At 39.0% G+C, this 12,222-nt stretch overlaps 1 protein-coding gene across 2 annotated transcripts in view; it reads right to left on the reverse strand.

Moving 5' to 3' along the window:
- COL5A1 (collagen type V alpha 1 chain) overlaps window positions 1-12,222 on the reverse strand; it is a 298,677-nt gene that overhangs the window by 54,123 nt on the left and 232,332 nt on the right. For both annotated transcript variants that reach the window (XM_089684686.1, XM_089684685.1), the window contains exons 35-39: window positions 10,530-10,574; window positions 5,268-5,321; window positions 4,599-4,652; window positions 1,591-1,644; window positions 417-524 (exon numbers count right to left, since the gene is read on the reverse strand). In XM_089684686.1, the coding sequence (XP_089540812.1) occupies window positions 417-524; window positions 1,591-1,644; window positions 4,599-4,652; window positions 5,268-5,321; window positions 10,530-10,574 (315 nt within the window). The remainder of the gene's footprint in view (window positions 1-416; window positions 525-1,590; window positions 1,645-4,598; window positions 4,653-5,267; window positions 5,322-10,529; window positions 10,575-12,222) is intronic.

A 12,222-nucleotide genomic window follows, 5' to 3' on the forward strand; every position in this document is an offset into this window, starting at 1 on the left:
TGTTTGTGTATTTCATTTTAGGGAGGGGAGTCATTTTGGGGGTTTTAAATATTCTTTTAATAAATAATGCATATTTTATTGTGTGAAAAATGTAGTGGTTAGTAAAACAATTCAATATTGAACTGATCTCGAACCATAACCCCAAGCAATTTCAGAAAATACCCTGTCAAAAAAAAAACTATTTTGTTTTTTTTAATTCTTCCAAATATGCATTGACTGTAGGAAGCATAAACAGTCCACAAACTAAGACTTATGGCTGGTCACTCATCTTCCTCAGCTGAGCAGGTGTGCTCAGCCTTATACAACGAGAGGAGGTGAGGATTGGTTATAATTAGTGATTTCAAAAGCTGCTTATTTTAAAATTGAATTCTGCCTTTTCACTGAGCTAAGTTTCTGCTTAAGAATCTAAAACTCACCTTAGATCCTTCCTTGCCTGCCAGACCAGGTAAACCTTGCTCACCAGGAGGTCCAGGAGGCCCAGGATGACCTCTTTCGCCCATGGGACCAGTCTCTCCAGTTGGACCCTTGAAAAATCCACAAAAGGAAAAAAGGAGTATGTTTTACAGAAAGATAAGAATCACACACCCAATAAGCTAGAAACATTCACAAAGGGAAATGGTCGGAGAATACCTCTCTCAAAGAAAGCTAAAAGGATCTGGCACTACAAAGTCGCATGGTGCAGGCACCATTAAATGGGTGGTCAATCAGTCACAGCTCCTCTAGAGGAGTTCTAGGGATCCACAGAACCCTTGCTGAGGAAGGGTAGTCTAAACTATGCTTGAAATTGTCATATTTTATCTAAATTTCTCTACATTCTTATATTCTACAATCAAAAATGGATATTTCCATTCTGCATAGTTGCTGACAAGTCAAGTCTTTCAGTATTTCCAGTAATGAGATCTCCCCAGTAAGACTTTACAAAAAACTTTCCTGATGGATATAAACACAAATTACTGCAAGGAAATCTCAGCATTGTGGGTGAGGGGGGGGGGTGGTGTCAGAGACACAAACTACCACTAAAAAGTCTCTGCATTGAGATGCAAACTCTCTCTCTCTCTTTTATATCACTGTAAAAATAGTGGAGACACAAGCCACTGCAGGGAAATTTTACCACTGAAGATTGTGACATATACAAATTTGGAAGTATTTGAAAATGACCTCTCAGAACTGAAATATTAAGGAACAATTACTCACTTTAACCTACAAAATTACATTTATGATTACAATTCCTATTGAAAAAACTGGAATACATCTGTATTTTTCCAAAAAATGCTAAATTTACTGACAGAGCCAGCTTTTCAGGTAGCAGATCAGGTCATATGATAAGATTCTATCCTATTAGAATGAATCTATTCTTTGTTATATACTCATTAATATTACAGAGAGAGCCTGGGAACAATTAAATACCCACACTGCAGTGTTACATCAGATGGGAGTCTTAACATGAAAAGACCAAGGAGCTGGCTGCTGATCAGATGCTGTCCCCTCTGAACAAAGTTCTGTGAAATTACAGTAATGTTTTATCCTTCCACTATCAAAGAGTTGCCAGCTCCCCTTGGCTAATTAGAGATTTACAAAGAGATCACTTACCTGCGGGCCGACAACTCCAGGGGGACCTGGGGGGCCAGTTTTTCCTTGGAAGCCCTGGTGATAGGAAGAAAAAAGGTGAGTCCGGGCAGAGAAACAAAGAGGACATTGGTTTAACTCACCAGGTCGATGAAGCCCTAAAAAGACACTAAAGTCTGATGTATAAAGTGGAGGTAGAGCAGACACACAGATGTCAAGAAAGAAAAACAGGAAGAGAAACAGAGACATGCTGCTCCATGCTTATTAGAAGAATTTCCCTACTATGTTTTACCTGATATGCAGTGTAACAACAGCGATTTCTCACCCCAAGTTAGCAGCAACACCAACTGAAATCCTGTACACCTGAGTCAGAGGCATACTTACCACAAACACTTTATGGTAGTAGAATGGAATGACTGAGCTGCCAGCACAGCTGTTTTAATCTGATACAGAAAAATATGTACATACAGTATGCTCTCATGAAAACGTCTATAACATCAGGTGCAGGTCAGTTGGTCAGCCTACTGTACATATTAAAGTATGGGGTACGTTGCTCCCAAGTCCTAAATCGAGTTACCCTCATGGAAGATCGGGTTTTGAATGCCAGCAGGGGTAGCCCCATGCTCCACAAGCCCAAAGGAAAAGACCTGGTGCACAAAAAATTCAAATGCTGGTAACTTTATTCATCCAGACAACACAAACAGAGTCCCCTGCCCAGGGCCATCTCCACCTCTCAACCACAAAGTTGGACCGGAGTTCCCAAAAGAGATGAGAAACCAGGAAGAAACTTGCTGGGTTTATTAACAGTAATGCTCAGTGAGTGTTATCTTTAGAACTCATCCAAGTAATATGAGAACTGAGTAATTTGTGGGTAATGATGAAACTGCTACTTTCAGGAGTAGTAACATACATTGATGATTGAATTGATTTCTTAAATCATCTTTGAACTTGAATAGTAGTTTGATAGATCCAAAAAGTTAGAATTACATTCCCATTTTATTCCTTCCTAATCAAATTTTACAGCATAACTGTCCTGTGATCAATAGTGTTGTCTTGGCTGCTCAGTTTAATCAGAAAAATATGTTTTTAAAGAAAATATATTTTTGCCAAGACAATGATAAGAACTGAGAAAGGTAACAATTCTGACAAACACAAATGGGCATACCTCATTCTACGCCGACATATAGGACTGCATATGAGCACAAACACAAGACAAAGCCACACAGAATGGACGTGGTACAGCCTCAGCCATCCAGCCAAAGATGCCAATAAAAGATCTCTTGCTCAATCGACCAGTGCTTAAAATTCTGGAGTAGCATGTTACTAAATAAACCCTCAAAGATTTTCCACTGACAGCAGTGTGAACACATTGTGCATTACAAGCATGATGTGTGAACTGTAATATGGTGGTGTACCACGACCATGAATGTGTTTAAAAACTTACTTTGTACAGCATATTGTGTAGTGAAGTTTCCAGTTGAAATTGCTCTCCAGTAGGAAGCCTCCTGTTTAGTTATTTACAGTGCTAAGTTCAATAACTTCTACAGGAGAGCTGAAGTCTGTCTGAGTCCTTATATGAAATGAGAAAAGTTGCAGCAGGCTGATGGGTACAGAAGATCCCCCATAGATATTAATATAAATGGATAGGTGTCTGTGGCAGTAGCCTTCTTACCAACAAGCCTGTCTCAGCACCGCTGATTTCACAAAGTTTAGACTGCACAGTCTTTGTATATCCTTTGGCAGTAAATGGGGTGAGATTTTTAAACCACTGACCAGTACCCTTATGAAAGTTAGAAGTCTTCTAGAGCAGGACCTGAACATTTAATAAAACATACATACATAGCATGTCCCACCCCTCCTGAACTTCCTGGAGTCTGTGAATGGTCACTGAGGCCACCTAAACATTAATGGACCAACAAGAGGTTGAAAAGGCAGCAGAATCAGTCCAAACCTTGACTATTGCTGATCTAGATCTCTGGATCTACTGATACTTTGAGAATCAATTTCCGCTGAAGAAAATATCTGCCTATGTAAATTTTTCATCAGTTGGCCAGCTGTAATCTTTTGTGGCAGGTTCATTTTAAGCAGCAAAAACAACACTTGGAAACTCTAATTTGCGAGAACAGAAAGTTTGCAGAAGCCAGGCATCTGATGAGTCAAAGGACATCAAAATCCCAACAGCCGCATTCACTCAGACAAGCCATGTGATGCTACTTCTAATGCTGGAAAATCCATCCACATCAAAATATTAAATTATAGATTAAATTAACATGACATTTGTGCTGGTGCTAGCAAATTAAAATACACTGTGGTACCTGTGAGGTTACACATCCCCCTCTTTGCACCCACTCCAAAGACATGCTGGTAGGTTAATTGGATCCTGTCTAAATTGGCCCTTGTATATGAATGTGAGTTAGGGACCTTAGATTGTACGCCCCTTGAGGGTTAGGGACTGATGTGAATGTACAATATATATGTAAAGCGCTGCGTAAATTGACGGCGCTATATAAGTACCTGAAATAAATAAATAATATGTGCCCACTAGTGCAAACATATTGTGCCACATTTACCACCGTATCTGACACTGGAACTGTCTACCTTGCCTACAGCAATGTACAAACCTGCTGGACAACAGTTTGAACCTGATTAGTGCTGCAGGTCAACACAGACAGGTCTTGCTGCCAATACTGTGATAAAGAAGATCCATGTTGTCAAGATAAAAGCACGTTTTCACTATATTCACTAGCAGAAGGTGGGACATCTTCGGTTAATGGATATATAGATATTCTTGCACCAGATACACTGATAACTAGCTGATTGCATCTGGATATAACCCTCATGAAGCATCATTATTCTGACCCAGCCAGACTAAGCAGGGGGATTGTTTTAGACCCCTCCATGTAGCCGAACAGACACCAACCGAAAGGTAAAACATGGTGACATCTCCTCGTCTACAGGGAATGGTCTAGAGTAATCACACATCCAGCTGATGTCAGACATAAGGATGCGCTCCCCCATCACCATGTACTCACAGTTTCACCTCTCTGTCCAGGATGGCCAGGAAGTCCGTCTTTCCCTGGTGGACCCTAAAGAGAAGAATTATTATTATTATCCGTTTCCATTATCACATATTAATTTAGTGTCATGTCTGCAGAGCCAAAGAAAGATGATGTCTATAAATATAAGAGTGGATTCAGATAGAGAGAAGTGATGTTGATCAGGTATTGATCAGCTGTTAATCTGGTGTTGTTTGGGTGAACCATTAGTCACATTTTCTGAGCATTTCTGGCAATTAAAGCAAAGTGGCCTCTGCCTTATGCATAGGGAACTTCAAATTTACTTCAGATTTACTTATTGGTATTTGAAATACAGGTTGCTGGAAAGAGGGTCATAAACTCATAAAAAACAAGTGGACATTAGCATTTTTTCCATAGCTGCACTAGTATAATCTCAGCAAGACATGCCCTTCAGTGTTCCTGTTAATAAGATGTTAAACTCTTGTGTATTGTTTGGCCTATAAGGGAGTAATTTGAAGGTTCAGGGGCTCCTATCAATAGGCCAGGATTTTGCTGCAGAGCACAATGTTATCGGAGTAACATATATTTAGGTAACACATTACTTTAGCTATGTTGGGCATTCTGCTTTCAATATACATTATGAAAGTTCACAGTCAATGTGAATGAAGAAAATGGTCTACTTACAGGGGGGCCCTTTGGTCCAGGAAATCCAGTGGGTCCTTGAGGTCCGGGTGGTCCCTGTGAACATGCGAGAAAAAAGTTAAATCTGAACTAAAATATTTTACCAGTTTTAACAATAAAACAAAATGTTTCTGGTTGTTACATGCATTTGCAATGCTAATTCTTAAAGCATAAACTAGTCACAGGCAGGCTATCGTTTCACCAAACTACAGATGATGCATTATGGCAGAACATGCCGAGCAATATACAAGGTTGTTGTCAGATTGTTGGCAGATATAAGCTGGACTCATAAGCAAATAAAGTCACTGTAAAGCATGGTTTTGTCTTGCACAATGTAGCAGCCATTTAGAAGCATGGTAGGGTAATGGAACAAATATGTTAATGCAAAAATATATACTATGCAAAATTCAGCCTCTTCGCCATTGGCATAAAAGTTTTAAATTGGAGCTCAAACTGCACGTTCTAATGTAATTAGAACATGTTCTGACAACACAAAAAGCAGGTAATCCACAGAGTTATGCTTTCCCATGGCACCATGCTGCCATGGCAAATGCCAGATCTGCACTACATCTGGCATGTTTACAGGTTCTAACCGGCCTGGCAGCTTGGCCGGACTGAGCCATGCAGCTGGGGTTCTACCTTTCCTTAATAAAGTGCTACAAAATGGCTTCTCTGATGCTGCCCCTTTGCTTTCAGGCTCTTGCCATTGTCCAGGCCACATATTACATATGAACAGATAGCTCTGGGGGTTTGTCATAGTAATGGGGAGTAGAAGTTATGGCTCTCCTCCTTGTTCGATCTTGTATTAATGATACACAAATAACAATATATGACATTTCATATTACCATGTGTACCAGCACTGTTTCATTGGTGTGAAATTCAAAGACCACTGGTTTAGGAAAGGAGCATTTTGATACTTTTTTATGAATAAAGTCCAAATGTCAAGGGAGGTGTAGTTCTATAAAACCCCTAAATTCATTATGTTAGGTTGCACCATTGTTCTGGGGCCCCCAATCGTTGGTGAGTCTTTGTTCCGGGATCCCCAAGTTTCATTGTGTCATTGTTCTGGAACTCCCTATTGTTAGCATCTATTGTTAGGATCCCAAGTGTTTGAATGTCTAACTGTCACTGTCTAACTGAATGTCATGGGATACCTAAGTGTCAGTGTGTCATTTTCAATGATCCCTGTACGTTTTTCACTGTTCAGAAATCCCCTATTATCAGTGGATCACTGTTCTAAGAACCCCAGGTGTCGGTGTTCTGGCATCCCCAAGCGTTAGTGTGTCATTGTTCTGGGATCCCTGACTGTCAGTATGTCTCTGTTGTGGAATCAACTAGTGTCAGTGTGTGTCTGTTCTGTGTTCCTCCTAGTGTCTGTGTGCTAAGGTCCATCAAGTGTCAATGTGTCATTGTTCTATTATCCTTCAAGTGTCAGTGTATCAGGGTTTTGAGATCCCCAAGTGTCAGTGTGCCACTATTCTGACATTCCCCAAATGCAAGAGAACCTGTGCTCTGGGAGCCCTGAGTATCAGTGTGCCGTTGGTTTTGGATCCTCCAAATGTTACTGCATCATTGTTCCAGGGCACAGAAAGAGGATGATTCCAGATGGTTGGTCTTTTAACTCTACTGCAGTTTAGGATTACAAATAATGATTTGTAATGATAAGAAAAAATATATAAATAATGTATTAAAAATAGAACCCTTCCTTACTATTTACAGGTCAGTAGCTGAACTGTAAAAAATAAGGACTCTGGGGGAGAAGAAGAGCAAATTGATGCCTATGGCAGGAATTCATACCTTCCATCTATCTCCTGCAACAGGTAAAGGATTATGAGTGCTATCTGTTCTGGCATTGCTAGATATGATTAAGAACTAGTTTAAAATCCAGCAGTATGTGTACAATAACTTGTCTGTGAGTTTGTACAGTTTCCCACTATGTGCTGTATATCCTCCTTCTCCCCACTCTGTGTGAGTAGCCCACAGCTGCCTCTGAATAATGGATGTGTGCACCTCACTGGCTGTACAGACAGGACGACAGCTGGAACAAACTGGACTGAAATGATAATACTTCTGTTCCTACGGGTCTTTATTATCCGAACCAGCACATATATGAAATGTTCACTTTCCCCAGCCCTTCCCGGGGCTAACACCGCCACGTATATCTTCTGGGCTGTTCTTACAGAAGGCAAGTATCCAAACTATCCACAAACATCTCTGTGCCTTTCCTGTGTCACTGTGAAAAATGTTTTATATTTTTTCAGGTCATGTATAGTTTTATCTCACAAATACTAGTAAAGTGTGTCTGTTGCTTGAATGGCTAATTAGGATTGGTGTGTTGCGCTTACGTGTAAATGTCACTGGTAATGTGGCTTATATCGTTTTTTTTAAATAAAAATTCAGTGTAAATAATGTTTTAAGTAAGAGTACAAAGTAGGGTGTGGGGAAGGGTGACCGTATAACATCACAGCGACATTAATCGAGTCACACAGCCCTATGCTTCCTCAGAGCAAACTTCAAAAACATGGAACATGTTTGATCATAAGCAAATAATAATTTAACATGACCATACAGTTTAAGCTTCAGCAATACTATGATGTTAGCACACCAAAAATGGCTGTATGAGTGCAACATTGTCAGTCTCCATAGTACCAGTTTTTAACATCCATAATTTCATATACCTGTCTACGGGATTAAACCATCTTCCTTTAGCCTTCAGAATATTAATGCATTGTGTGCCCCGTGCTAACAACATCCATATTTAGAAAAACTAAATGTCAGCAGCTTAGACGTTTTAGAAAGTCCATATACTGTATGCTGGAGATTAATGCTGCAATTGCCTGAGTATTTGCTTTTACTCTCTGCAAATTATTTTACTGTAAGATAGTAAATTAGCAAATATCTGTGTCTGATCTGTCTGTGTTCTGTGACTTAGTGGTCTGTCTGTGTCAGGGGTCCCGTGTATGCCCCTAATTGCCCGTTTTAAAGAGGTCTAAATGGTAGGGTTGCCGGATTTACCCAGAAAGTCTGGGATTTGAATCATGTGTCCGGTTTTAAGTCCGCCTGAAAACTGGACACATTATTCAGACCGGACTGTAGCTTTCTAAAAGAGCTTGAGAGAGGATCCATTGTTCTCCTCCCTGCAGGTGGCGATAGATAGCCACCTCAGTCTCAGCGTGGGACTGCTAAGGAATGAAGGCAGACTATCCTTCTTCTCGCCCCTTGTCCTGTGACTTATCACATGGCTGGAGAGTGGAAGGAGGAGCTGCCTTTCATGCAGAGTGTGATCGGTTAGTACAAGAGGGTGGGGGGGGGGGACAAGCCTGATATGTGGAGGGACTCCTGATGTAGGGAGTTACTCTGATGAGGGCACCAGATTAAGGAGGTACTTTGACTCTGATGGGGACACCAGATGTAAGGAAGCACTCTGATGGGGACACCAGATGTAAGGAAGCACTCTGATGGGCACATCAGATGTAAGGAGACACTTTGATGGGGACACCAGATGTAAGGGGTCACTCTGATGGTGACACCTGATGTAAGGAGGTATTCTGATTTGGGCAACTGATCTAAGGTAGTACTCTGATGGGGGCACCTTACCTTATGTAAGGTGATTTTTATTTTTGTTTATGTTTTTAATAGAGAGCAATTTGGACCTCGGCTGGAAGAAAATGTTAGTGACCGAACCTCCTTGAATTTGAATTCATTACCCCTGCCCTAGGTAGACAAACGTGCATTGCAGGAATGTACGCAAAATTGCATGCATTTCTGCAATGCACAAAAACACACAGCCTTTTTGCAGGTATGCACTGGTACCATTAAGTCTTTGCTTTTGCGCTTATTCACCTGCAGTAAAACGTATGGTAAAAAAGTATCATGCAATTTGGTGCAGCACAATTTTTTAAAACGTTATACAGGTTTTACATCTATTTGTATTACATTTTGTTTTTCATTTGTTATGTATACTACAAAAAAAAAAAAACAGCCGCAAGCCCCGAAAGTGTTTGTGTTTGGCTTGAAGAAAAAGGTGGCAACCCTATCTAAAGGAGAGTTGTGAAGGGGGAGTAAAAACTGAAGAGCAGAGCAGTGTTGGATATGGAACTATGCTCACTGAGGGTATAAAGCTGAATGGGCTCAAGAGGTCTCCAATGTAGAGGAATAGCCCTCTGAACTGGAGGGTCTGTCTCTCTTCTGGCTGGGATCTGGAAAGTGAGGTATGTGTGCTGAGGCAGGAAGAACAATGAGTGTGTTGGAGGAGGGATCTTAATGAACTTCACAATGACATTTAGCTTTGATATTATCTAGGATAAAATAATGAGACCTAAATTATGTTTTTCCACATTTAGAAATATTAAACTTCTGAAAATCATCTGTGGGGGAATTATTTTGCACATCCTTTCTCACACTGCAAGAAAAAAAAGCAGAATTTCTTGAAAAATAGTTCTTGCATGAAACAGGAACTGTATTTATCATTTTTATTTTGTTTTTAAATATATGTGTTTATTTTTCAGTAATGTAAGGGGAAGACTATAATGATAACTAAAGAATGTCTCACAAATGTTATTTTCTAATCATTTCCAGCCTTGGGAAAGGCCACAGGTAGGTAATGTTTCAAAGGGACAGCTGTCTGCCACTGTCATAGATAAAATTAAGCATATATCAATTTTGCATAATTATGTCCTTTTCTTATATGATAGAATTGTTGATCTATAAAAGCATCCACAGGATAAAGACCATGAAAGTACCCTAAAGGGAGGGGGGATTTGGGAAGGCACCCTATTGAAATTCAGTCCTAAAATGAATAAAATGTACTTTATAAGGTCGAAAGAATGTTTCAACAAATGGCAAACCAGACATAAAAGATCAGACTAAGTATTTTGTTTTATCTATAAATAGATTTCATTTCAACTTTGGTTAACAGCAATAGTTAAACTCTCATGATCTTTCACAGGACTCCCGGTGACCTCCAGTGGAGCCCTATGGATCTGGGAAGCTTTGGTTTAATAAAGCTAGCCTAGGGAGTAGTCAGTGTAGGTGAGTTTACTATTTTAGCTGTTATGTTCCCCTATGGCGTACTAGCATACAGTAGGAGATACAAGCGTACATGTTTGTGCTGTAGAAAAAAAAAATCACTAAATGGTGGGGATTATTATTTTCTAAAATCCAATGTCATCTGGTCATGAATATTCTTGTTATTATTTGGCTGTGTTGCAGATTCACCTCCCAGTGTGAATTGTGTTACTGATTAAGCATCTATGAGATCTTACCCTTTCACCAGGAGGACCAGCTGGGCCATCCCCTCCAGAGTTACCCTGTAAGACCGAGAGAATCATTAGAATTTCATTGTTGTAGTTTAATATACATTCTAAAGCTTAATAAAATAGTTTAGATAAGATCCTTTTTAAGGGCTACTTAACATTGATAATATTTGTAGATTATGAAGTTTGCTTTATTGAGCTTTTACCAGCTATATAATTAAAGATAAGTTATGAACCCTAAATATCAATAGATGTTACATAATTTTAATCTGCATTTTCATAAAAATCTATAGACAGGTGCTCACTAGGTTTAAAACTACAGCCCCACATACTCGCAAAGCATTCCCTGATCCAGGGAACTAAAGTAAAACAATCAGCAAATGTCTTTCTCCTTTTGCTCATCTGCTGTAATTCACAATAGTAAAATGTAACCGCGCTCTCTAAGGACCAATCTATATATAAAAATGTGTGATCAATTACATGTGAACCCATTAATCGTGTGAAAAAAATAAGTGTATCAAGTATATTGTCCTTATTCAATCAAATACTGTACAAAATTATATAAATACAACAGTGAATATTAAATGTGAGAATAGAAGAGCATATTACCAATATTAAAAAAGGCTATACCAAACACAGTGTATCAATACATTTTTAAGAAAAACATAATAAAGGAGTGGTTTATTATTTTATGGAATAGATTTTGTTAGACCTAAGTGGAAAGGTTGGGATAGAATCATTGATATTTCAAAAAAGAAGACCCAATGGATTTATGAAATGGAGACCTTTGACCTGGGAGGGATGAATATTGAGATTGATTTAAATTGTTTTTTTTGAGTAATTTTTAACCTTTTTCTGATAGTAGTAAATAATATATGAATTTTAAGAAACTTTTTATATTGTTTATTTTATTGGGACTATTTCATTGCATTGAGATAATTAATTTTATTTAGGTTGCATTTTAATTTAGTTTATTTGTTGTAATCTAAAAGAAAAAAACATTTTTTAACTTTTTCATTTTAATTTGTAAGTGGAGTGCTGCTATAATGTAGATATGGCTCTTTAAGAACTAAATTATCTGTTCATGTAGATAGAGACAGTGGAGTTAAGAGGAGTATGTGAATCATAAAGACTGAGAGATTTTCATTAAGAGACATAGTCCAGAATGTAATAACAATATTGTAATTTGACGATTGTATTTTATTTGTTTATTGTGATTGCTAATACGAATATTGTTATTCAAGTGCTGGCTATGGCACGTCAACCCACCTCCGATGATGGCTTGATGGTGAAATGCATAAGGTGTGGTTGGGATTGTGATGTCATCAAGCACAGCTTGGCAGCTAGAGGCTTGGCAACATCGCCGGAGTATGCAATGCACATTATAACTGAGCGATTAATCCCTAAGTGTTGGGTAGACACTGACACATTGTAAGTGTGATTCTTTTATGTAGCTAATAAATGTTTAATGGTTTTATACTATTAGTGCTGCTCTCTTCCAGACATATATATTCAAGATTGGATCGGACCGAAAAATTGATTAATGTATGGCTGGAGAGGAAGATTGTATGCCTAGATTCCCAAGATTGCTCTGTATTTGGCTCCATCCATTTTCCCATCAACTCTGACCAGCTTCCCTGTCCCTGCTGAAGAAAAGTATCCCCACAAAATGATGCTGCCACCGCCATGTTTCACGGTGGGG

The sequence above is a fragment of the Staurois parvus genome, unplaced genomic scaffold, assembly GCF_062004578.1.
Source record: "Staurois parvus isolate SC_StPar_1 unplaced genomic scaffold, SC_StPar_1.0 ptg000352l, whole genome shotgun sequence".
In the NCBI taxonomy this organism is placed as follows: Eukaryota; Metazoa; Chordata; class Amphibia; order Anura; family Ranidae; genus Staurois; species Staurois parvus.